The 27,878-nt window shown below is 41.0% G+C and overlaps 1 protein-coding gene across 32 annotated transcripts in view; it reads left to right on the top strand.

Annotated features, from left to right (window-relative positions):
• LOC137128508 (muscleblind-like protein 1) overlaps window positions 1–27,878 on the top strand; it is a 66,781-nt gene that overhangs the window by 19,844 nt on the left and 19,059 nt on the right. For 17 of the 32 annotated variants that reach the window (XM_067506641.1, XM_067506643.1, XM_067506644.1 and 14 more), the window contains 2 exons: window positions 25,788–25,958; window positions 26,496–26,531. In XM_067506641.1, the coding sequence (XP_067362742.1) occupies window positions 25,788–25,958; window positions 26,496–26,531 (207 nt within the window). Of the gene's footprint in view, window positions 1–16,678; window positions 16,762–25,787; window positions 25,959–26,495; window positions 26,532–27,878 lie in introns of those variants that run through there. The other 15 variants (XM_067506657.1, XM_067506655.1, XM_067506656.1 and 12 more) reach the window with 2 other exon arrangements.

Here is a 27,878-nt window from a genome sequence, read left to right as displayed (position 1 = left end):
GAGACAACACACTCCCACGGTACAGCTCCGCTCTGTCTCTCTCTCTCAGAGAAGAAGGGGAAGAAAACTTAAAGAGGAAAGAACATAGAAAGAGGCGGAAGAATAGAACGGACTGAGCAAGACGCAGTGACAAAGCACGGTGAAGAAAGTAAATATATGTATAAAGTGATCCATTACCGAACGGTGGGTCTTCAGAGTGGCCAAAGTCTTGGTTTGATACTGATATATTATATTATTAGTGGTTGAGTTTAGTTATCAGCAAACATTACAAAATAATGTCCATCCATTTCACCCAAACGTTGACCTCAATGAGATGCTATAGAGGACTCGGTTCCCAAAGTGTAATGGCAGACCACCAAACTACAAGACTTATGTACGTCACCATCCCTGGTTCCATACTGCCAGTGCAAATAAAAACAAAGACTTACCCAAACCTCATAGATGAAACCATTTTCAACATACAATATGTTTATTAATTAGTTAACAGGATGTTCATGTCTCGATAGGGGACTGCTCTGTAACACTGTTCGCCTTTCCAATGCTCACTTCCTAACACTATCGCTTGCAATCACAGCACACTGTGCAGCGGGAAATAGCAATTCGTTGTCCTACACTGCCTACCTGCACTGCTTTTAGTCGAGCTCCGCTACGCTGAATGGATTAAATGTGATATGGAATATGAATGTGAAAGGGAAGTACTGTAATGCACAAAAGGTCATACTTTTAAATAGGACATAAGTTAATGAAACTAGCTTGACATTGGGTGAACCGATACTACTGTTTTGTTTTAGTTCTGTGTTAGAAAAATCTTTATAGGTCAGTTAATGGAGAAAAACAGAGAGATACCATGTATTCACAACCTGCAGTTTTAAGTCTGCCTCTGCAAACCCTCCATTTCAAAGGCTTCATACAGTAGCTCTGGCACTTCACTCTTCTCCTGGTTGCTTAAGCAAATTGGGACACCTTGATCCGTAAATGTGAACATGCAAAACCATAAGGGTTATGGTCAGGTGATATGGCCAAGGGGGAAAATTGGGAACAGGCCTAAAGTTTGCAGAGGAAGACAAGACAAGGCAACAAAGACAATGGATTCACACAGCTACACAGTATATGGTTGTGCAGTTCCCAAACACTGTGAGTGCATATCTGGTCACACTTGTAATTTACCGACAACAGTGAGAGTGTTTGAGGGTCAGCTGTAGCAGCATGTGACAAGACTGGGAGCTAAGCAGGAACAGTGGCTTTCTCCAATATACAGTATGTGAAATGTTCAGCCTGGTTATTATTCCAGATGATGTTAATGTGTTGGATACAGAGATGCTGGTCATGTCAATCTGGCTATTTTTCCCAAAATTTCTGGACAGTTCTGTCTATTGTGTTGTGGAAGTGTCTAGTAATTTGTCTTCTATCCGATTGGAGAGCAGGGTTTTATGAACTGTAACTGGAGATCAGAGCCGGAAGTCGGTCAAGCCCGACCACTCCACAGCTTACATTCCTATATAACTGGGTAGATTTTACGTTAGGCCAAGAACGGTGTTATTACAGTTGTGGGCTGCTTGGCTTGTGCTCCAATGGCCTAAGTGGGTTTGGTTGGTACAGGTAAGACAGGGATGGATAAGGGGGGGAGGGGCTGCTGGGACATTGCGTGGCTCCTGAAAACAGACTGAGGCAGAGAGGGTGAGAGCCGTGGCAGTGAGGAATGCACAGGGAAGCATAGCACTACGTTTGGAGCCCTGCCCTGCTCTCAGTGCCAGGGCATTCCACAGTCTACCTCCCTTCCCTGCCTCCATGACAGAATGATAGATCTGCTTTATCTGCAGATGAATTCATAACACATAGCTAGGCACGGGGAGAGGGGCAAGGGGATAGAGAAGGACAGGCAGGAGGATGTGGAGAGAAAAAAGCCAATAAAGGGATGGCTAGTGGTATACGTGGCTTCGCACTCCTGCACAATTTGTCATTTCACACGCCCTTCGTTGCTTTCCAATGTAGCCTGGCAAAGGAAAGGGTCTGTAGCAGGAGAAATAGAAAGGCATGTGGGAAACTTTGTCCTTCATCTTTGTCATTCATAGAACACAAACTTGTATTTTTGTGAGTTGACGATGTCTTTATTTTTCCCCTTCTCCCCTTCAATAAAGCTCAGCTCAAAAAGGGTAAATGTCAGTGGTGCAGTTTTATGTGATGGTTGGTGTAGCAGAGGATGGAGTGATAGAGTCAAAACAGGAAATGAGTCAGAGGCAGAGGCTCTGTAGGATTGGCTAATATCAAAGAGAATCTGACCATGTCAGCCTGGAAGCACAACAGTGAATAATCAAAGATGTAAGAAAGTGATCCATGAATGTGTCATTTTTCTTAAAAATTGAAATGAACAATTCTGCCTTTTCTCTGTAATGAAGTAGTGTACAAGAACTAGAACAAAGTGATTTATGATATAATTTGGACTCAAGCAAAGATAGAATAAGATGAGGTGCATTGGTGCTCAAAGACCCTGATTTCACTACCGAAGCTCAAGGTTCGGGTCCCGTTTATCCTGAATGGTCAGGACCAGAACACCATCGCTCTCTGGCAGATCCGAAAACTCAGATGAGTCATTTTGGACCAGTTAATGTGGAAAACACGGACAAACAACAACTGCTTGTCCTTCTGGCTCCTGTTACAGGAATCCAGCAGGTTGTTGCCATTAGCATGAGGAGAAAAAGCTGGTTTCATTGTAATTGAATAAAAAACAAATCTGGGGGTATTTAGGCTGACGGAATGCAATAAACACACCATTGGGCTGTGATGGGAAACAAGTGAGAGTGGATCAAAAAACTACAGGGGCTCTATTACAGTAGAATTCTGAGAGTGGGTTAACTGCCTCATTAGGATTTTAATCTCTTCGTTTAAATCCTACTGTACACACGACGCCATAATACCTTGTCATTATCAACTTCAACTATAACTATAATGCAAAGCCAGAGTTGTTTGCAAAATTCAAGAGAGCGACATCTTTAATAGCCAAAATTCAGGCCTGCACAGACGGAATAATATCAGGTGAACTTTAGATCTTAAAAATCTGTAGAACCCTCTGAGCCACCCAGCTGATCCACTGTTAAACTGTTACAGGTTGTCCAATTTTATATGTTTATTTGAGCTAATTTATGATACAAGGACTGAGAGGAGGAAAAAAATAAATCATTTTAGTATTCTAGTAATCTAGATTTTGTTTTCTCTGCTGATTATATTCTCAGTGTTAACATGCAGACTAACAAGGCTGCTGAGGAATTAGACAATTTTCATTTTTCAAAGAAAACAACATAACAGGAAAAACTTGTGTTCATGTATATAAATTACTAGTAATTACTGGGTTCCAAGGAGAAAGTGTCTGGGACAAAGATGGCATTTAACGCCGCACATGCCAGAAACACACAAATACGTCATCTCTCAACTGGGACATTGAACGATGAAAAATGAACGGTATTGATTGGACTCTTTCTTTTGATATTTTACACGAAAGAATAAAAGTGGCAATTTGTTAATTCTACCCATATTCAGAGTCCACCAACTCATAATCAAAACTGTAGTCTGCCAAAAAAAAATTAAATTAGCATGTTTGAAATACAATTACAGTGTGAAAAAAATAAAAAAAAACAGTTCACTCTACAAAATGATCTTGAGGAAACATTGCTATAACATTGCTTTAGACAATAGACCTTTGAAAATTAAAATGTTGGATTGTTTGTGGGTTGGGTGCATTTTAATTCAATTCAATTCAATTCAATTCAACTTTATTTATATAGCGCCAATTCACAACAAAGTCATCTCAGCGCACTTTACAGAATAAAGTCAATATTATAAAGATATATAAAGAGAACCCAACAATTCCCCCTGGAGCAAGCCATAGGCAACAGTGGAGAGGAAAAACTCCCTTTAACGGAAGAAACCTCCAGCAGAACCAGGCTCAGGGTGGACGGCCATCTGCCTCGACCGGTTGGGGTGAGTGGAAAGGGGAGAGAGAAAAGAACAGAGCAACAAAAGCAACAACAAAACATCGGGCAGATTGGTAGGATCAGTAGCTTCACGCTGGAAGACACACAGCTTCAAAGCCGGGGGACACCTGCAGAAAGGGACAGAGAGAGGGGGACAGAGGAGGACAAAGACAACTACGGGAGAGAACACACAGAGTTAATGACATACAGTGGTGACAATTGCTGGATGAGAGGAGAGGAGAGATGGTCAAGAGGAGGAAAGGAGCTCAGTGCATTGGGGGGTGGGTCCCCCAGTAGTCTAAGCCTATGGCAGCATAACTATAACTAACTATATGCTTTATTAAAAAGGAAGGTTTTAAGCCTAGAGTTAAAAGTAGAGAGGGTGTCTGCTTCCCGAATCTGAACTGGGAGCTGGCTCCACAAGAGAGGAGCTTGATAGCTAAAGGCTCTACCTCCCATTCTACTTTTGGAAATTCTGGGAACCACAAGTAGGCCTGCATTCTGAGAGCGAAGTGGTCTACTGGGATGATATGGTGCTATGAGGTCTTCTAAATATGATGGAGCCTGACCATTCAGAGCTTTATATGTAAGAAGCAGGGTTTTAAATTCTATTCTACATTTAATGGGAAGCCAATGGAGAGAAGCTAGTGAAGGTGAAATATGATATCTAGATAGTGCTGACTGGAACTAGATAGCTAGTTCCAGTCAGCACTCTTGCTGCAGCATTTTGGATTAATTGCAGGCTCTTTAGGGAGTTACTGGGGCATACTGAAAGTAGGGAATTACAGTAGTCCAACCTAGAGGTAACAAATGCATGGACCAGTTTTTCGGCATCACTTTGAGACAGGATGCTCCTAATTTTGGCAATGTTCCGTAGGTGGAAGAAGGCTGTTCTAGAGATTTGTTTTATATGTGAGTTAAAGGATAGATCCTGATCAAAAATAACTCCAAGGTTCCTTGCAGTAGTACTGGAGGCCAGACTTATGCCATCTAGTGTAACAATATGGTTGGACATCATATCTCTGAGATTTTTGGGCCCAAATACTATGACTTCAGTTTTGTCTGAGTTTAAAAGTAAAAAATTGTGGGACATCCAGGCCTTTATGTCTTGTAGGCATGCTTGAAGCTTTATTAACTGATTATTTTCATCTGGTTCAATAGATAAATATAGCTGGGTATCATCAGCATAACAGTGGAAATTTATGGAGTGTTTTCTAATAATGTTGCCTAAAGGAGACATATATAAAGTAAAAAGTATTGGTCCTAACACAGAGCCTTGTGGAACTCCATAGCTAACCTTTGTGTGCATGGAGGATTCATCATTAACATGAACAAATTGAAATCTATCAGATAGATAAGATTTAAACCAACCTAGTGCAGTTCCTGTAATTCCAATTTCATGTTCCAGTCTCTGCAATAAAATGTTATGATCAATGGTATCAAATGCAGCACTAAGATCTAACAGAACAAGTATGGAGATGAGTCCAGTATCTGAGGCCATTTGAAGATCGTTGGTGACTTTTACCAGTGCTGTTTCTGTACTATGATGAACTCTAAATCCTGACTGAAAGTCTTCATACAAATTATTCCTATGAAGGTGATCACATAATTGTTTTGCGACTACTTTTTTAATTATTTTAGAAATAAAGGGGAGATTAGATATTGGTCTGTAATTGGCTAAAACACCTGGGTCAAGACAGGGTTTTTTAAGTAATGGTTTAATTACAGCTACCTTATAGGCCTGTGGTACATAGCCTGTTTCTAAAGATAGATTTATGATATCTAATATGAATGTATTTATTAAGGGTAAAGCTTCCTTGAGCAGCTTAGTTGGAATAGGGTCTAGCAGACAGGTTGTTGGTTTAGATGAGGTAATAATTGAAGTTAGCTCAGAGAGATCTATGGGTAAAAAGCAGTCTAACAGGGAGTGGGGCCTTATCGATGACTCTAGCACTGTTGAACATGAAGATCTATCTGTAATTTTTGGGGGGAGGATCTGGTGAGTTCGTTCTCTAATAGCTACAATTTTATTCATAAAGAAGCTCATGAAGTCATTGCTGCTCAAAGTTAAGGGAATAGTAGGCTCAACAGAACTATGGCTCTTAGTCAGCCTGGCTACAATGCTGAACAGAAACCGGGGGTTGTTCTTGTTTTCTTCTATTAATGATGAATAATATGCTGTTCTGGCATCACTGAGAGCTTTTTTGTACATTTTTAAACTATTTTTCCAGGCTAAATGAGATTCTTCTAACTTTCTGGAACGCCACTTCCTTTATAACTTTCGTGTTTCCTGTTTTAAGTTGCGTGTTTGTGAACTATACCATGGAGATCGCCTCTGCTGGTTTACTGCCTTCTTTTTTAGAGGGGCAACACTATCGAGTATTGTACGTAGTGAGGCTGCAGAATTGTCAATAAGATAATCTACTTGTGCAGGAGTAACATTAAGGAGAGTACTTTCCATTGTATTAACATATGGTGAACCAAATGATGAAGAAATAATTTCTTTAAATTTGTTGACAGCTTTTTCACTTAAGCATCTGCTATAGTGGAATTTTTCCCTAACTGCTATATAGTCTGTTATTGTAAATTCAAATGTTATTAAAAAATGGTCAGACAGAAGAGAGTTGTGAGGAAATATGGTTAAATTATCCGCTTCAATTCCATACGTAAGGACAAGGTCTAACGTGTGACTAAAACAGTGAGTGGGTTTATTTACATTTTGGGAAAAACCAATTGAATCTAATAATGAATTAAACGCAGTGCTCAGGCAGTTACTGTCAGCATCTACATGAATGTTAAAGTCACCCACTATAATGACTTTATCTGTACTAAGCACTAAATCAGATAGAAAATCAGAAAATTCAAGGGACTGGAGGACGGTACGCGATAACAAATAATAGTGGTTTTTGAGTTTTCCAGTTTGGGTGTGAAAGGCTAAGAGTAAGGCTCTCAAATGAGTTATAACTATGTTTAGGTCTAGGGTTTATTGATAAGCTAGAATGGAAGATTGCTGCAACTCCTCCACCTCAGCCTGTGCTTCTAGGAACATGATAATTAATATGACTTGGGGGAGAAAAGACATTTTAGTATCTACTATTTACCAAACCCTACTTTAACCTGCTTCTAACTCTTTTAAGTATTTTCTTGGCCTCTAACTCCAATATTGAGAGAACTCATCTTGTGCGGTACATTGTAGACCACAAATATTGAATATGTCCCAAAAGCATAAAAACTAATTTTAATATTTCAAAGGTAAATATCAGTACTGTGTGGCTGGAAGTGTGGCTTCGGTACCCACCAAGGTCTGGCCTTTGTCTAGTCTCTATTGTGTGATGTCTCATCACACACACATAAAGCCATGTACAAATAAAAAAATAAGATTCTGAAACACGAATGTTCCCCAATGGTCTTAGGTAACCCACAAAAGATTCAAATTATTAATGTAGGAAAACATCTCTACAGCTTTTTGCAAACTTAATAATGAACCTTTTAGGCAACAGCACTGAAACACTTTTAGTGGTTATTATTGGTTCCAGCATGTTCTGAAATACATGAACTGTTTAATATACTGGATTTGAATTGGATGTGAATTATGACCTGTACGTTCCTCCTGTCAAAGTCATCAGTGGTTTTATACAATGTTGTAAAAGACTGAACTCACCCACATACACCCCCCACCCCCACCCACCCCCTCCAGTGTCCGTACCTTTGGACCTTAGAATGTTTTGGAGGTGAAGTGTCATCTTAATCTTGTATTGAATATAGGAAGTGTAAAAAAGGGTGACCGGGAAGGTATGGAAATCTATGTATGTACTTCAGAGTCCTTGAAAAGACACAAAAATGTGTGAGTGCGAGGGTGAGTGGAAGAAAAGAATGTGAGAGAGAGGAAAGCAACGAGAACAGATAACAGGAGAATAGGTAAGGCAATATGTATTGAGATGAGAGCACAGTAGAAAACTCTGTGTGTGTGTGTGTGTGTGTGTGTGTGTGTGTGTGTGTGTGTGTGTGTGAATGCACAGTGCACAGAGGGATGCAGTACATTGGATAAGAACTCTTTGAAAGGGAAACGTACTCCGACAGTGTTAATCTGCTCTGTATCTGTATTCTACTGTCATGCTCTTCGCTCTCATCCTCTCCTCTCATTACCTCTGTTAATCTGTCTCTACTCAACCCATTCTACATCCTCCTCTTCTTTTTTTCTCTCCCAGGCATCCTAGACACTTTCATTTCCATTTCACACACACTGATTTTTTTTTTTTTTTTTATCATTTTTTTTTATCACATTTTATCATATTCCAGGGAGACATTTGTTTGTCTTAGCTTCAGCTTTAAACTGGCTACAGTCAGGAAGAATTAATTCCATGGTGGATTTCATCTTATGTTGTCAGACTTTGATCTGCAGGGGTCACACAGGGCATCTGTGTTTAGACAATTTCTACAGCAAACTAGCTAAATCTCAAAAGGATTTTTGGAGACTTAACCAAACATTTTGTCCACAAAACATAAAAAAAAGGTCAAGATTTGCTTCAGAAATGCTGATATAAATAAATATTAAGAAATGTGAGATTATTAAATGTTGTTGCTGTTTTTTGTTTCTTTTCTTCTTCTTGGTGGCAACGGGCTTTGCTTTAGGTTCTTGTAAACATTTCAACTTTCCTCTGAACGTGACCACCAAGTAGCACTTTAGGGATAATTCTAACCATGAACTGGATAATAAAGATATGGGAGCACCTATTGGCTGCCTAGTTCGCTGTACACAGAACAACAAAAACCTCATTTCTAGAAAAAAGCTAGGACATTGTGTAAAAGGTCCATACAAATATATTACAGTGATTTACAAATTATTTGAAATGTGACTCTAAACAGAGCAAAGACATAATGGATGTTGAAAATGAAACTGAAAAGTTTTCTGACTTTGAGTTTGATGCCAGCTACATGTCAAAAAAAATAAATCAAGACGATTTTTCACTCCAAAATGAAACATGAATCGAGATCGACAAACGCTGCCTCCTGTTTTCAAGCTGATCTCGTTTTGGATGGGGGGAGGAGAAGTGGAACTTTGTCCTTTGGACTGAGCCAAAATCTGAATTTCTTTTTGGAAATCATGGAAGACATGTCCTCCATTTTAACGAGGAGAGAGACCATCGGACTTGTTATCAGCTCAGTTCAAAAACCAGCATCTGTGATGGTGGTGGGGGGGGGGGTGCATGGGGATAATAATGCACCATGAAACAACAATCTGCACACATTACAACAACATGGCTCCACAGTAAAAGAGTCTGGGTGCTAAACTGGCCAACTGCAGTCCAGACGTGTCACCTACTAAAACAAAAAATAAGACAAACAAGGCCTCAAAACGCTGAGCAGCTAAAATAGGGTATAACATTTTATTCGTCTTGTACTATTGCCAATAAAAAGTAGTTCTCAATGGGTATATATTTTACCGAATGTCCCCAAATTTTTGAAAATGGGGTTTGTAGCTTAACTATTTAACATTAACATTGATTCCCGCTACACTTCATGCTTCCTGGAGAAGACTTGCATTTTCTGCAATTTCATCTTGGCTTGAAAACAACCCATCAATACCATTCAGGGTGATAGCAGGTTACAAACTTGTGTTTACGTCAGTTCAAAACTTCTTTTTAGTTTAAAATGTGCCTTTAAATAAGTGACGGCATGTCCTCCAAGCTGTCTTTGTAAAGTGGTGTTAGTGTTGTAAGAGATGCTCAAAAACATCAGTGTTAGCAAGTGGGTGTGCTCCTGTTATCATGTAGCACTCTGCCATTTATAGATTTTATTTTGGGGTCTAACTAAACAGGATATACCATATCTGATTTCTTGCATAGCTCAGCCTACACAGGACATTATAAAAAGAAGCTTTTATTAGCACACCGCTATGAAGTAAGCAGTAAACACACAGCCAGCAGCTATCAACTTTGTCTGAGTCTGTCTACGAGTGACTCCTCTCTTGAAAGGTCTCCTCTAAATGTCTCTTTGTCCTCAGAGAGGCCACCATTTCTGCATCAAACTGTGGATGCGCTGCCTCAGCACACACACACACACACACACACACACACACACACACACACACACGCGCACATCCATCTTTAAACATGCTGCATCAGCACTGAGACATGACACAACATCAGAGCCGAAACACATACAAGGGCATTCAGGCATCACCTCCCAACACAAGCAGTCATCCCCCTTTCACTTTGTGCTACTCTTCTTTCAATTTTACCAGTTTCTGCATGTAGATTTTCCTACAAGCAGCACTGTGTGTGAGTGTGTATGACGATGGAGAGCTCTAGACTTTTAGGCAGTCTGAAGGTAATATCAGCATCTCTGCGTGCTGAGTTGTGATGTCCCATTGCTATTGCTGCTCCTGCTGCTCCTGCTCTTGTGAACAGAATATCTAATCATTTTACACCTCACCCATTCCTCTTAGTCTGTCTCGCCCTACCCCCTCCCTTAATCCCCGAACTCACTCCCCGCCTACAACTACACCTGTCACCTGCCCTCCATCTCCTTTACGTCCGCCCTCCTTCATCTCAGACCTTCCATCCACTTTTAAGTGCACCATTTGTAAATCTTTGAGAGTGATGCAGTAAAACTAACATTTAAATTAGACTGCGGACAAGTAAGGTGCACAGGGGCGGAGGGAGGAGGAGATGGAGATTGGGTGCAACGGAACATTAATTCACTCCAGGACAGCGAGTCGTCTGTCAACTTGTTCTCCTGCTTTTGTCATTTGGCAGCACCATAAGTCTGTCTACACCTGTCTTGCCTTTCCTCCATCCACCTCAATCTGTCACTGACCCTTTAGTTCTTCATCTGATCTCAGGAGTTCAGGTGCTAAGCAGTCCCCCCACTCACACATACACACTGGTCTCAGCAAAGCAAAGTCTAGTGAAATCATTAACATTCACCACGGGAACATAATCATATCAGAGTGATTTTGGTGCCTTTCAGGCTGCAACAGGCAGGAAGTTGTAGGTTGCAGGTCTCTGACTACTGATAGTGGAGATTTTGCATTTATTGTGCTCATATTGCTATGGAAGTCAGTGCATGAGAACTCTGAAATCATCATGTAAGGGAATATTAACAACATGGAAACAAAGAGCAGATGTGTTATCATTTCAGATTAAACATACACCTTAACACACACACAAACACACAGCAAATCTACCACAGAACTGACTGTGTGGAAAGTGTGTGTCCTTTCACTACCAACTTGTGTTTCTTCCCTTTTCCTCTTAGAGATCAAAGGTCAGGTTACATACTAAGTACTAATGTCAGTTTCTATGTGTGTGTTGGCTGTCAGAGACTAGTTTTTGGCCTTCTCCCTTGCCCACAGATTTCTCTGGATGATGTTATTTATCATAGATAATTGTTTTTTTTTTTGTCTGTTCGGCTCATCCAGTGAGTTCAGGGTCGCCACAGTGGATCCATTATCGGCATGTTGATTTGGCAGCGTTTTTAGGCCAGATGCCCTTCCTGACACAACGTTCACCAATTCTGGGTCTGGAACTTCATGGCTGGGGATAAAGATGGGCTGTTGGGGGTTCAGTGTCTTGCCCACAAACACATTGACATGTGAAGAGCGGGGCACGGACCTCTGACCCTATGGTCGGTAGGCAGTGACTCTAACAACTGAGCCACTGCTGCTCCTATTTATTATAGATAATACCCCCCCCCCCCAATTTTTGGCAGTTAAAAATTTTTAATTTTTATTCTTGAAACCCTGAACATCAACTTTTAACAGTATTATTAATGAGACATTGCACCAGCTGTTACTGTCAAATTCAAAATGTGCAAAAATACAATTACATTTATCAGTTTCAACATTCGATATATTGTCTTTGTGTTCAAATCAATAACCGGTTTTAGATGATTTCCAACTTTTGCATTCTTTTTTACTACGTTACACATATCCCAACTTTTCTAGAAATGGCATTTATAGATAGTTTAAGCTTGGTTGAGCATTAGCTCTACTGCTCCACCAATAAGGGAAAAAGATACTCTTCCAGAAAGAAATTAATAGCAAAGTCCAGCTTATTCCTGCAACTAATGCAGCTAAAGTGTTTTTACTGTTTTCTGCATGTACATATTGTATGTTCTAAACAGAATTGTATTATAGATTTGTAATTTGCGTATTAGTTACCCACATTTCTTTCTGTCAAAGGACCTCAGCTCCTGAGGGAGTGCAGTAAACAAGGCGTAGCAGAGTATGATTTCTGTCTCTGCGCCTGTCATCAGCATGTTTGTTGTTTTAGTTTTCCCCCGCAGTTACTGTATAAACATGCATTCATGAATTTACTCATTGCCCTCATCATTCACTCCTTTAATTAGAAAATAATCAGAGTTGGATGAGAGGTTCATTAAATCTCATCCTTGAAAGCCATCAGCCACAAACACAGGAGTGGGATATTTATCACGCTTATGAAAGGAACTCAGATACCTCCCCTTGCTTTGTTTTCTCTTCTGAGAGATGTGACATTGGTTGGGGAGGACAGAATCAACAGACACAGAGGAATGAACAAGTGATGGAGGCAAAGAAAGAAAAAGGGTTTTAATGGAGAGGAGCGATAAAGAGCGAGAGTGGGAGGGAGGCACAGAAAGTGAGGGAGTGGATAAGAGAGAAGGACCAAAAGAGAGAATGAGAGATCATTAGAGAAGTGCTAATTAACAGAAACCACACTGTTTAGCAGCACTTTGTCTCCATGCAATATTGATCCTTCATGACCATTATGGAGGGCATGTTATTTTGCTGCTCTCAGAGTGTTTGTTCTCTTTCCACCTTTCTTTTTTAAACCTCTAAAACATCAACTCTTAATCATATTGTCACAGCAACCTCTACAATCCCCTTTTTTTTTCTTTCTACTTCGAAGTCATGCACATCTGCAGAAAAAGCGAAAATAGCGGTGTAATGACCCAAGAAGCCAATTTTGCTGCGAAAGTGCCTGCATCTGTAATTGCATCATCATGACATTAAATTTGCGGCAAGGGATGTGATCCCAGGCAGACGGGAGGGTGGTGTCAACAAGCAGATTATATCTGATGAAGAAACGAGACTGTGCAACAATGAACTGTAGTCAAAGAAAATGAAGGCGTGATGGATAGGTGCATCTGCATCAAACGGTGTAACATGGACAGTGATGGACAGTTGGAGTGGAGGGGAACAGCAGCTAGATGGTGTATGGATAGAGAGAAAGTAATAACCGAGGAGGTGAGCGTAGAAGTAAATGGAAATCGCGTCGTTCGTCTGTTTGGTGCACGCAGGATTGAAGAATGTCTGTAATATTCCTTTATTGTTATAGTGCATGTCGCAGGGCTTGCTGCCGGACGTTGTGATTCTTCAAAAGGCTTTAACTGGATTACAGCGGTATCAGGCTCAGCCATCAGAGAGAGATACAGCAGCTGCGTTGTTGTCTGTCACCGTGCTGTCTCTCACTGCAGCCCCCCCCCCCACCCCCCGCAATATTTGAAGTCTGGACTGGCCTACATATCACAAATATGTGTTAGAAATGACAGAGTGAGACCCATAGTTTTTCCACACAAATCAGATCATTCAATTTTTATCCCAGATTTGTTGGTTTTTGTCTGATACTTCTTTCTCCTTCAATGGCTTTTGGTTTCTGTTATAGACACCAGCACATGTTATGAGCACAGGACCTGGCAGTGGCATGTCTGACAACAAATGAGTTCACTGCAAGAGAGATTTAGATAAGGTGATCTACCCTGCCCACTGTTCCCCCCCCCCTGCTCTTTGCTGAAGTGGTACAAGCCGGCTTTGATCAATGTGGATCGATGTGGATGAGTGTGCAGCCAGGAGGCGCTACGTGGAGAAGGAGGGGTTGATGGCCCTCTGCTCTGTCACGCAGTGTTTATGTGTGTGTGTGTGTGTGTGGGAGGAAATTAAGACCCACTGTGTCATGCTTTTATACATGGTGTATCACACTAACGAAATATATCCTTAACCTAGAAATGACTCTGTCTCACTCTCTGTTTCTATTGTTTCTTTCTGTCTTTATGGGAACAGAATGCGTTTGACTCCTCAATAGTCATTCGCAGAGGTGAAGCCAAGGTCCTGAGGGAAAAAATGTTATTTGAGTGTTTTTAACAAATCTTGCTCCTGTATCAACTATTGTTGGATGGAAAACATGTAACTTCAGCACGACATTAATAAATCAAAGGTTTTAAGTCAAATTCTAAAATATAAATCTTTTCAACTGTTATGTTGATGATACAAAGGCTTTCAGTACTCAGTACAGTCATTTGAATATTGCTTTGATTGTTACTGTGGTCTTTGAAAAGAGGGACCTGTATGTTGGTGAAGGAGGAAAAAATGTGCTTTCGTTCTGGTGCGTGTGACATACTATATGCATGTCTGTGCATCATTGTCTCTGTGTGTATGTGTGTGTGTGTGTGTGTGTGGTTGAGGTGGGTATCATCACTTTATGGAGTAATGAATGCTAATCCTCTCTTATCTGCTTTAACCTCCCGGCAATGGCACTAGGTGCTGATGCCAGTACAGAGACACCCTTCATTGGAGGAGAATTGGAGTGTGTGTGTGTTTGTGTGTTTGTGTGTGAGGGGAGAGAGAGAGAGAAAAAGAGAGACATGTACCACACGTGCATCTACAGAGAGATGTCTCTATTTGGATTTGAAGACTTGCTCTCAGTTTTTCTCACTCTGTTATTTGGGAGCTTCAGGGTGTGGTCTCATGATTATCTGCCACGTCCTCCATGACTCATCAGAAGTAAAATAGAGCCATTCCAGTACTCTGACTCCACAGCATTTGATCCCAGCTCATTTTATCTGGTGTGCAAAAAAAAAAAAAAAAAAAAAGGAATTTGATATTCTCAGATCATCAGAAAAAGAAGAGGGCACATTAACAAATCGTATGCACTCCTGTGGCCATGTCTAGTGTTTGTTGTCCACTCATGCAGTTTTCACTATCTGAGGGCAACTCCCTGCCTGGTGCCAATGGGATCTTTTGTTTTCACTTTGGAGCCACTTTGTGTAGCAGCTAAACATCACGACACTAAAGGCAGCTGCCAGGTTTGTCACCGGGCTGCCTTTGTTCAATGACAGGGACAACTTCGTTTTCCTTTTTTTCCCTTTTTCCTCTGATTTTCTCATGTGTCCTTCTTAAAAAAGAGATACAAACATACAAACATTTAGCCAAAAAAAATACAAAAAAAAAAGGTGTTTGCAAAACTCGAGAGAAAGGAAATGTCTTAATTACAATGGTTGTGAAGCAATCAAAGAAAACATCCAGATATGAAAAACATCATTTGAGGAGGAGGTTTACATTTAACAGGAAGAAAGGAAACCAGAAAGGAAGAAAGAGGTATATTCCCGGCAGCGAGTGAAGCCAATATATCTGCAGAATGAGCGTTATAAAGATGAGCAGAAAATAATTAGGCCTAAAAGCTGTTGAATCCTGTGTGCCTTGTACACCAGTCTTCCATTAAGGCTGTTTTAATGGGTGTGCTCTCGGCCTGCCTCCTCGGCACAGTGAATGAGAGATAAAACTGAATTAGACCAAACTTTAAGAGTTTCTGAATAGAGAATGCTCGAGCAAAAGGACAGATGAAGGCAGGGAAGAAAAATAAGATGAACTGATAGAGGATGGAGGAGGAGGGTTAATTGAAAGAGAAATAGAGAAGAAGGAGGGCCAGATCTCAGAGGCTGCGGGGAGGCCTCTCTCTCTCTCTCCTCAGTCTACATCACTCTCTGTGCATGTGTGTGTGTCTGTGTGTGTGTTTGTCTGTCTGAGGGGAGATAGTGTTGTAGACCTAATGAGAACAAAGCTAATTAGAGACTTTGCCATGGACAATTCTACAGTGGCGTTCCCGCAGGGGCCCAGACAACACTTGCCACCTATACTGTGCCCTCGTGAGAGAGAGACACACCAGAGACACTTTCATCCACCATTTCAAGCAGATTTTACAAGCAAGCGAAAAATGAAAAAGTCTCCGCTCTGTGACTGAGGCCGGGTCAGTGAAAGGAGTTCAGTGAGCCGAGATGAAAAGGAGGCTCTGCTGTAGACTTGGCGAGTCTGACATTATATTTAATCCCTTTACTCCCTTTACCACCAATTTTACTTCGCAAATGCCAAGCGGTGATCTTTCTGAGCATGGAGATTTTAATGAGTTTACTCTCAAAGCCGCCAGTGACAGATTCTGTGTGTTTGCCTGGGCCTGATCTGTCCAACCCTAAAAAAAAAATCTGATGAACACATGACATGTAGACCCACATTTTGTGGTATAGTTGAAACGTCTGCCAAAGGCTCAGGGATGTCCTACTGAGAAACTTAAAGGGCTCTCCTTTTAATGTCTGTGTGTGCAGGGCTGCAGACTTTTCTTACAGGAATTGCTTGGAAGTTTGCATTAATTATAAATACATAATATAATTTGTACTTGTTTGTCTAGTCTGTCCCAGACATGTTGTTTTGGTCCAGTACTGTTTTGCTTGTGGCTGTTGTTGGCAGCTCATTGCATCACATCGGACTTGGAAGTGTCCACGCCTCATTCCACCACGGTTAGCCCTTTCCACTTTAGTTTACAGCCACTGAGGTCATCAGTAAGTGAGCTACTCGTCTATTATGTTTACTGTGATGCATATTCGGAGCTGTTTGTTGCGTTGTGTTCCTGTTCGGTCGGCTGGATTTCAGGGTATTTTATCCATTTGTAACAACCAGTGATAGAGGTTTTACAGCTGCTCTTGGATGACAGCTTTGAGGACACCTCTCTTCAGATTGTCCTCTCACTGAGTGGGAATTACTGTCAGTGATATGTCTAACTCTGAAGTACATACAGTACCAGTTTGTGTGGACATCAAAACGTGGCCTGTATCTGTGCATTTTTTGACTGAGAGCGTTCACAAGTCTAATACAAATAATGACACACAACAACATTCTCGCAGCAAAGAGTTTCGGTTTGACCTCACTTGCGTGTTTATGGACATGGACGACAAATCAGAGTAAGAAATCGACTCGGCCACAGCAACACGGCAATGAATGTATTGATCAGCGATCATGGATTGAAAAAAATAATAATTATAATCAGAAAATTGTATAATCTGTGTATTATTTAAATAAGTCATTTATTAACCAAAAGCGCCAAACATTTTGGCTGTAGGTTCTTTGAAGTCATAAATTACTATTTTTATCTGATTGAGTCGTGTAAATTGTATATTTTCTATGATTTGTTTTAATTGTTTGACAAAAGCGATAATTTGAGCATTTCATCTTGGACTCTGGGAAACTTTTCACAATCTTTGTCCAATTGATTTGTAGACTAATCATTAAAGATAATGAGTTCGTCGCAGCCTTTACTTATGCGGCAGGTGTCAGTCACATGCTGTGGTGACACATTGCAGTAAATGTATTTGTATTAGCTGAAAGCATGTGTGTCATACAAGCAATGATAATGCCTAGTTAATAATGTTCATAACCTGGTTGTACTGTATATAACCCACCTTTTTATTCCCCAAATAAAAAGTGTAAATGTTATTTTCACATGGACCACTTGACTCACAGATTTCAGCCATGTACAATAGTGGATGACACACATCGAATGGTCAGACAGTTGTAGTCATTAGCCACAGCAGCTAATGATTTTGCCCTATCATTAGCTTTCTCTGCTAACGATTTGTACCTGCACCCGCCTAAAACGTGCTAACACACTGCCAGGCTAAGTGGTACTTTTGGGTGCTGTAATTGGTGTTTTGGCTAATTGAGCTCCACAACTAAAAGCTCTCCGCGGATTCGGCGTCATCTGTGACGTGCAGGAGCCCTCGCTTTCTTAAGCAGCATTATTTCTGTGAACTCTGTTTTATTACGCTACTATACTTGTGTTTTGTCTCCTACATCTATGACTGACTGTGATCCTTCTGTCCACACATCTGTCTTTGTCATTGTCTCAAAGGCTTTTCCCTCTGCCCGGTGAAATGAGATTTTAAGGTCATTAACTGATCCAGGCTAATATGCTAATGCACCGGGGGGTTTTCTATATTTGAGAAATGATTGGGAATAGATAATGACATTTATTTAGACACCTAGAGTGAGCAGTGCTATTCCGAAAGAAGGTGAGAATTAAGAATACAGCATGTTTTTCTCCCTTGTTTCAAAGAAAAGTCATGTTTCTCTTCAGGATGGCTTCCTTCTATGAAGTATGAGAGAGGCTAGTTGTTTGCAGCTGTAGTGTATTGCTTAATAAATTTGCCATGTTAATGTGTGTGTGTGTGTGTGAGAGAGAGAGTTCTTGTCCAGTCTGGCAGAACTCTCAGTCCTCAGACAGGCCGTTCTTTGTGCTGTGTCTGATGTCATAATTTGTCTGACGTGTGCTTGCAAACAGGAACCTTTGGTTAAGAAAGTACACGCCCGTGTCTGTCTGTGTGTGCATGCGTGTGTGTGTGTGAGTGAGCCCATGCTTGTGTATTCTCATCACAGCCCTCATCCAGACGGCACTTTCCTGATTGATGGTTGTCTTTGGGTGCAGGAGAGAGAGAGAGGCGGTGCCACTAGGAGAGAATTAATAATCCACTGGGGTTTGGGATGGTGGCTCTCCAGACTTGAGCTCTACAGTTATCACACCGGTCACGGTGTTCACTGTGCAGAAGGAACAGCCACCGTCTGGGGGGAAGCTTAAATACAGACAGAACGGAGAGGGAGAGAATGCGGAAAAGATCAAGGGCTGTTGGATTATGTGTGGTTAAATTGGAATGATTCATTCTGGACGTGTAGATTAAAAGACCATTTATATCAAGGGGAGATTACGGAAGTGAACATACAGAACGGCCTGGTGGAAAGCAATGCACCATTCAACCCTTTGGAGGATGTAGATATCTGCCAGCAAAGACACTGGTGAAAATCACTTGCACAGACTGCTTTGATTAATATTAATAAGAAAAGCACACTCCGCATCTGTCTCTCCCCATTCTCTCCCTACTCTTTCTGTTTTTGTACCTCTCTCTCCCTCAACTGTCTACCTTTTCTCGTCTTCTGTTCTTGTTTTTTGTCTCCGTTGCTGGTCCGTGAGAGGAATTCTGCCACGGGTTTTATTCTCCAAGATTCCACACATCCTTCAGAGAGCTGCCAAAGCACCACAGGCAACAAAAGTGATTGACAGCGTGAAGCTTTGATTGTACAGTCCCGCAGCACACATGTAGACAACTTGACCCTTTTTTTTTTTTTTTTTTGCCTTGGTATGAACATGGTGCATGAAGGTAACAATAATGGGTGAAAGAGTAAAAAGATTTGTGTGTGACGGGGACAGTGTCTGGCCTTCATTTTAGCTTCCTTGGCGATGGACTACCTAAGAATTACCTATTTCAAATTTTCAGCATAAAGATAAGCTATTAAAGAATATAATAACCTCTTTGCCAAAACTCTCTGGTCTGTTTCTTGTAAGGCCACATTTAGTGTGGATTTGCAGATCCCCATAATCCCCCTTATCCTTTTTAACCGCACACCGCTCTGCCTGTAGGGCGTCAGCATTATGTAGAACTTTCGTGCTTTGACCCTGCACTGCCCTGTAGTGTATCGTGGGAGTACTCGAGTGAAACCAGCAGTAATACACCACTTGAGGGCAACAGCAAAAAAAACTGTAAACACAACACCGACATACATTGTAGTTCATATTTCAATCCATATTAATGGGATTTAGAAATTTAGAAATAGTTGATTTCTATGCAAAACTGCAAATGTGATTAAGTTTTGTAAGGAAAGTAATAATTGCATGATGACGTCTAGTGATGGAACACCAGTTGCGAGGAAGGCGGGGGTTGTATAAAGTGCAGCATTGTCAGTTCACAGACTCAAAATCAACTCCAAGTCCTGTGTGTGGCTTGTTTTAGGCAGAAACAACACTTGTGTTTGAGGTTCGAGGGAGGACTAACCTGGAGGATACTTTTCCTTAGACAGAAGAGATGAGTAGAAAAAAACTTTCCACTTAGAAGAAAGAAGTCCAGTTGACATGACTCAGCTTCCAGATAAAGGAATTTAAACTTTAACCAAGTGCTGTGAGTGTTTAAAGACAGGCATAAAAAGTCTAAAGATGCTGTAGTTATTCACAGTACATGATATTTTGGTGGACAGAAATAGGTTGTGTAAGAACATTTTATTGATGTTTTCAGCATCAATGTATTTGCAACTTGCCATTTACATTAAATGTCAACAATCCTTAATATGTTGACATTTAACTGAAACGGTTAACAGAAAATGTAATTGGCTTGCAGTTGTGTTCCCCACGAAAACATATTTGTGTTTCTAGTCTACAGTAGTTGAAGCGAAACTTAACTTTTAGGAGAAACGGTTGCAGGCAGACACCTAAAGGTTGTCAGTTTCACAGCAGGGACACATCACGATGACATCAGAGAACTGGCCACGGCCAAGACCACCTGCTCCGTCACGTCACGTCTCCATTTGTCTGGATGAACACAAGAACTCAGCCAACACTTACATTCTGTGCCCATGTGAAAGCAAGGGACGTATAGAAATAAAGCAGAGTTAGTTTACTGCACTATTTTCACACCACTGGTTTGTCTAAAAAAGAAGTTAAACATTGTACTAGCATCGCTGATTCAATGGTTTTCTTCTCACACAGTGATTTATTTGCTAAGCTGCACAGTAATCAGAGTGATCTCTCTCACTGATTGGGCCGATTAAATATGTTGAATTGGCTAAATAAAATGGTCTAACTAGCCAACGTTGTGGGACAAAACACCAGAACTACACCTCTTTAGCAGCCTAATCCTTGACTATGTTTACTTTGTCTGAAAGTCTGGGCTGACCAGGTATTGTACAGTGTGGTTTTTGTTGAAACTAGTTGGCTGCTGTGTCCAGATACAAGACTGAGACTGAGCAGATACTTTCCTCAAAGTCAAAACAATGAGCTAAAAGGCACTGAAAGAGCCAAGATGGATCTTTGATGGGACTGTTGTTTTGTGTCCTCATTCAGATCATCCACTTATATATAATGTGTCTCCCAAAGGTGTGAAAAATGTGACGCCCATTATCCTGGCTTACTGTTTATGGGCATGGCCTTGTTGATGCAAGATTTTTACTGTGATGCTGATGAAAAACATGTAGTCTCCAAAGTCTGAACTAGCCACATGTGTAATAGAGTGATGATTGAAGTTTGTAACCACATGAAGTGGATACAGTGGAAATGAGTTTTGTGGCTTTTTTATTCAGCAGCATTAATGTCTCTTAAACTGTTTGTTATATGATCCTAAACAATTGTGCGCACACTTACACACACGTGTGTGAATGTGTGTCCAGAGGCTAAAATATGGCTGAAAGGTATCTGGTGTAATGAGGCAAAGGTGATTAATAAAAGCAGAATGCTCAATCTCCTTGCTAGTACATTCATGCACGAGTGCGACAGTGACAGCTGGTTCACTTTCTTTTAGTTGTTTTCCAATTGAAATAAAGTGTAACTGTGCTTTGCCAAAGTAATATTTTGGCTAAAGGGCAGCACTGTGGTGAAGTGGTTAGTGCTGCTGCTTCACAGCTAGAAGGTCCCCTGTTCAAATCCCCCCGCTGGCCATTGCCCCTCTGTTTGGAAGTTCTCTGGTTTCCTCCCACAGATCAAACGCCTGCATGTCAGGTCAGTTAGTAACTCTAAATGTGTAGTTATGAATGGTTGTCTGCTAGTCCACAGTGTGTATGTCTCTCTGTGTTGGCCCTGACATAGACTGGTAACTTGTCCATGTTGTACCCTGCCTCTCCTGCGGTGACATGGACAGGAAAGGCAGTTAAACATGATGGATTTGGATGTTTACCAAAACAATGGCACGTTACAAGAAGCTGTGTGGCTTTGAAAGGAAATAATTTGTTGCACCAATAACAAGCAGACAGTCACCTGAAGGGAAGGAAGTGCGGGAGACAAGGAAAAGGAGAAAAGGAGGAAGACAGAGCAACGGAGAGTTTGTGAGAGACGGATGCAGATAGTCTGTTAGCATATTAGTGTCTCAGCGGAGGACAAGCAGACAGGTAAAGGACAAACAGAGTCAACTTGACTGGAGTCTGGTAGTCACACACGCTAGCCAGAGGGAGCACTGATTTGGATCGGACAGGCTTGCCATTAACCAGTACTGACAGTTTAGACAGCAGGGAGAATAGCAGAGAAAAGAGGCAGGTTGAGGCAAGAAAAAAAAAAATCATTTGGGACTTAAGGATAAGACAGGAACAGATAATGGGGCTATTGGTGAAAACAACGGGGTGTGGATGTGTCAGGGTGCTGACCTTTCTGAATGCAGCTGCTAAAGTCCACAGAGGTGTTTTCTGCTTACTGTAGGCATCATAATTTATAAGATTTATGCTAATATTTTCTATCCACCTAATATGGTCATTTTGATTTATGTCACAAGGAAATAACATAATGCTTCATTCAAAAGTCTCAACAATGACGATCAACATTAGATTGCACTCTATTATTAGTAGTTATGGAGCAACATTTTACATCGTGCTACAATTAATTGAGCAGCCAGATAATCACATTGGAACCACTGACCTTGCCCTTAGTGATGAGAGGAATATAACAATCATGGGAAAACAGATTCCACAACAAATCTTATTGTGTTTCCTTCAATTTTCTTTAAAGGAAATCAAAAAACTTTCCTCTTCATCCTGTTGATTCCTCAGCTGCCATATACATTAAACACCGAATTCCCTTTACTATGATGTTCATTGTGATTTTAATGAGGCATTTCGTAATTCTATTAATATATTAACATGAGATACTAATATTTTGCGAAAAAACATTTAAACCTTCAAACCTTGTTATTGCTCTTGAAATATAACTTTTTTCTCAAACTGTTAGATTATTATGGGGTATATAATTATTCCCAGTATAGCTAAGCGAAATAGAAAATATCACTATATGTAAAAAACTTTTTAAGTTGGTTCCTGAAAACCAATGCAAAGACTTTTCTTAAGTTTGTGGGTTTATGTGTATTGACAGGTTCTCTATTCTAATAATCAATTATTAAAGTCTGATTTCAAGTGATGAATTTAAATGAAAAGTTAAAGACTTTTGCTGATCTCTTTATTTATAACTTTATCCTTATCCCCATTGTTTTTCATTGTAGTCTTCATTTTAATGCTGAATAACACTTGAAACAAATAAGTAAGTTGAACATAGATATTTTAACAAAAAGAAAACTTTTGCATATTCTGATAACAGAATCTGGAGGAGTGTGACAAACCAACATTTGAGTGATTTGTTATAATCAACCTGCAGAGGTATTTGCTGACCATGACATTTAACCCCCCCCCCCCCCGGCTAAAATAAAGTTATTGACCAACACACAGACACACACACACACACACACAAATACTCACACATCGGGAGCTGACATGCTCTAGTCGGCTCACCCAGGGGGAATGTGCCCTAAAAATCAAAAGACATTAACTAATTAGCACTGATCAATAGCCATAGCCACACGAGAATGGGCCTAACAAGGAGCATTGCTAATGTGTGTCTTTACACTCCAATCCGCAGGCTGGCAATAATATTCCTCCCAGCCAATAGAAATGCTGAAAGAACTCTTGACATTCTGCTGCTTTCTAGTGCAGAATACCTTTCCTGCTGTTGCTAGGCAGAACAATCTGCGTGAGGAAATGAAAAGGAGAGATATAAAGAGAGAGAGATGGAGCGAGACGGGGAAATGAGAGGAGAAGAAAGGGGAGAGGTTGGGAGGAATAGAAGGTGGAAGAGTTTAACTGTTAGGTTGTGAAAGCAGATGTTGCAGTGGGCTGCAGGTAATCTCACTGAGATAAGCAGTAGCATGACAGCCAACCTTTAATTCCCCATGGGAGGTGGTGCCGTGGAGTTTGTCACAGGGTTTGGCTGCCCATCCCCTGGAAATAGATTTATATAAAGGAGTAATGGGAATACAGAGATAGGGGATGCATTTTAATAGGAGAAGATTGAGGCGAGGGAGAAAGGACGAGGGGAATCAACAAAGGCAAAGAAAGAGAGAGAGAGGAGACAGCACCTCTTCTGTTTTGCACAATCTGCACACATGCATGTTCACACCCAGATCACAGCCGCACATCTGCTCTGTATCCATGATGAGGAGATCAAATATGAACAGGGGGCTTGAGATGTAGGGGGGATTGAGGCCAAAGCAAGGGAATAAAGGAGAAAGGGTGTGTAAAGGAGAGGAGGAGATATCTAAGATATTACACTCATCCAGGGGAGTGTTCAGTGGAGCAGGCATTATGAGAGTGTAAATTACATTCCCTCCTTCTCTCTCTGGGCTGCCGGGTGCTGGATGAATATAATCACCCACCGCACGGAGCATCCAGACCCACATCTCATGTCTATATACACTAGCAGAATATTATACGGAGTGCCACGATGTGTGCGCATGTTTATTGTCACAGAAGTCTCCAATCGTGTGTCGATGCTGCATCAGTCCCCCAGTCTGTTCTTTGCTGAAACGATGTAAAATATTGACACATAACTCATTCGTCTCAGTTGAGAGAGATCGATAGTGATTCAGCAGGCCTTGTAAAACATCTGCCATCAAGCGGGACGGCTTTTAAGGTGGCAGGACCCAGGAGAGCCTGGATCTTTGCTAAATTAATTTCACAACACAATCCTCCTTAGAGGCAGAGCAACAGTGCAGCAAAAACATTCTTTGGCTCTTTGTATTTCATTTTCTCTCTTTTCTTTTAATTTTCTTTCTTTCTTATTACTTAATAAGCGTAAAACACATAGAAGTGCTCTTGGCCTTCGTAACCTTAAACTCATTTTCCTTGTAATACACAGTTATGTGTCTCCACAAAGAAAAACCTTTTTAATGTAATTAGACTGACAGCTTCCTGTCACTAAACACTAAAGCTGCCAGTTAGCAGAATAAAACTGGAACAATTTTGCAAAATGTTTATAATTTATGTCAGTCAAACAGTAATTTCTACACTGAATTTTCTGTTTCTTAAATCTACAGTTTGTCACTTTAATTTTATTTTATCCTTAATATTTCTTTACTGGAAGTATGGTTCAAAATGTACTTGAATGTGAAGAGATGCTTTTAAATTGTCCTGTGACACACACTTAGCAGTCCAGGCATCGGTGCAAAGATATTTATTTGTAAAGGTTTTGGGCGAGTCGTGCCCTTCTAACCAATACAAGAATTAGGATTATTCTGCAGATATTCACTTATTGTAGTACAAGTGAGGAGCGTGGCGCAGCAGGAAGAGCAAAACAGTCTGTCTTTGCAGAGATAATGAAAGACATTACTTTGGGCTTGGCCATTTTCATGACAAAAATACAGTCTAAAATACCTTACATAACAAATACAGTCTTTAGTGGCAGCCATATTTAACACTTGAACACTTATCACAAATAGGATTTAATGATGCAGAGCATTTATATCATCACAAGAAGAGTGCAATATTGTCCATGCCTCTTTTCTCAAGCAGAAACAGAGCAAGTAATCCTCCTTATCTCTGCTCTTGAGTTACTTTGCTACTCGATGGGACCTTGAGAAAAGAGGAAAGGTAATGAGCGCACAGCTCAGGTCACAAAGGGGGAAGAGAAAGCAGAACTGATCAGTCTTCTTTACGACAAAGCCAGTGGCAGGCCCAGATGTCAGGGATGTTAGGTCCGCGCCTGCTAAATGGGAGGGCAGCAACTTGAGCCAAGGCTCATTACTTCTTTACATTCGGCAACAGTTAAAGGGAACGGTTTTCTAATTCAACTCTTTTTATGTTGCTACCCTCCCTCCCATCTTACCTTTTTTCTCTTTCTCCCTCCCCATCTCCTCCTGCTTCCTCCTGCTCTCTCACCCCATCAGGGCCGCTGTTCCAGGGAGAACTGCAAGTACCTGCATCCTCCTCCTCACCTAAAGACGCAGCTGGAGATCAACGGGAGGAACAATCTTATCCAGCAAAAAAACATGGCCATGCTAGCCCAGCAGATGCAGCTCGCCAACGCCATGATGCCCGGCACACAGCTACAGCCAGTGGTGAGAGGACACAAAAAGCATTGGTTTCCCCCCCACACAAAATCTTGGCACTGTTTTAGGTCTGAGCAAAAACATTTGTTACCCTTGTGATTGACCTAATGGCCCCAGGATGGGTCTGTGGAGACCCCTCAGTTACCCAGGTCATGGTTATTCAAAAGTTTCTACTTATATCAAATAGTTTTTCTTTAAAATTTAATAAAGAGAAAAATACTTGATGAGACAGCGATATAAAATATGTAATAAAAAGAGATGAAATCATCTAAAAGGTTTTTGTTTTAAACAGTTCCAAACACATTGCATGTAGTTATGGCGTTTTAATGGGATTTTTTTCATTTAAAGTAAGTTTAATCTATGAGTACCGGTAATCTGCTTAATAGGAAAATGTAATAATTGATTTAATTTCACTGCATGTGTTTAAGTCAATCTTTAAATAAATGATGAATATGGTGCGTCACACTCAGTCTCCTGTCCCAGCATCATCAATGGTTATGACTTTTAACCATCATTTTATTTCAAGTCACCTGTTTGTGTTTGCAGAGCCAGGTTTGCTGGATGGGAATAGAAAAGGATTATGTGCGTATTTAAGCATGACGTTTCATTCTTATCACAATTTCACAAACATACATTTTCTCGCTGAGATCCTCCTTGTGTGGATGTTTTTGTAACTCAGCGAAGTTTTAAAGAGCTCTTGTGCAGGTCCTTACTACTGATGAGAGACTTGCACTTTAAACACTATTATTTTATTATTGTGAAACTATTTCCGCATGCAGAAATTGGTGCATGCACAGCCACACACACACACACACAATGAATGACATCAAAGCTTGTTTTGTGACTGTTCTACATGCTCCAGGGTTTTCAAGGTGATGCCTTGAGCCCCAGTCAGCCAGTTCAAATGAATCCTTCCCTGTCTGCTCCATCAGACCTTACAGAGTCAATGAGACCTGTCAGTCAAGCTTGAAGTAATTTCTCTGTCTTCCCCTCTGTCCCTTTATGTCTAAGTGAGAGCAGTGGAGTGAATTTGCTTCGCACTATTCAAAAGAGCTTCAGATGCTCCATGCTCTGTCACACACGCGCTTGTGCACACTTAGGCAATGGCTTATCATCACCCTTATCTGGCTGAGTCGAGAGGTCCATTGAGAGGGAACAGAGAAAACCATGAAAGGGTTTAAAGAAGCAATAGATCTCCCTGGGATGGTGAAGCCTCGTCTTTCTGTTTATGTCATGGTGAGAGAGAGAGAAAGTATAGGTGACGACAGGAGGAGGAAGACAGGCTGACAGAGGAGGACACAGCAGAAGAAGAAGAAGAAGAAAGAGGGGACCAGAGCAAAGCGGGAAGAAGAAAACAGACAGAGAAGAGAGGTGTAGGTAAAGTAAGCGAGATAGGATGACAGCGGTGAGGGGTGATGGCTTTAGACCTGCACTACGAAGATAAAGTCGAGAAATCAGAGCCATGTTGTGTGCAAAGGCAGCAAAGGCTGACACTGGGTGCTGGAATCAGACTTTCTTCTTCCATTTCCCCTTTTGTGTGCTTAGCTTATTTTCTCACATTTCCTACATTTTATCTGCTGCGGTCCTGCTTTTTTTGTGTGTGGGTGTGTATGTGTGTGTAGCTGTCCCCCCCTCCATGTGTGTAGGAGAGTGCTTTCATTTCACGCATGGGACTGTGCAGAGGGTGAAGTAATTAGGGTCCATTACAGCTGACTATGAGTGATGGTGCTTGTGATGCTGTTTATTACAGAGTCAACGTCAGCAGACAGCCCACATTACATTTATATCTATCTGCAGTGCTGTATCACACACTCACTCATTCACTCACTCACACACTCACTCACCCACTCACTCACTCACTCACTCACTCACCCATATGCTCACTCACTCGTGTTACAAAAACAAAATTCTGTGTACTTGATAGTGCAG

This window comes from Channa argus, chromosome 6 (genome assembly GCF_033026475.1).
Source record: "Channa argus isolate prfri chromosome 6, Channa argus male v1.0, whole genome shotgun sequence".
Taxonomy (NCBI): Eukaryota; Metazoa; Chordata; class Actinopteri; order Anabantiformes; family Channidae; genus Channa; species Channa argus.
The sequence above is the reverse complement of the archived record's forward strand: the minus strand, read 5'-3'. Positions and strand labels throughout refer to the sequence as shown.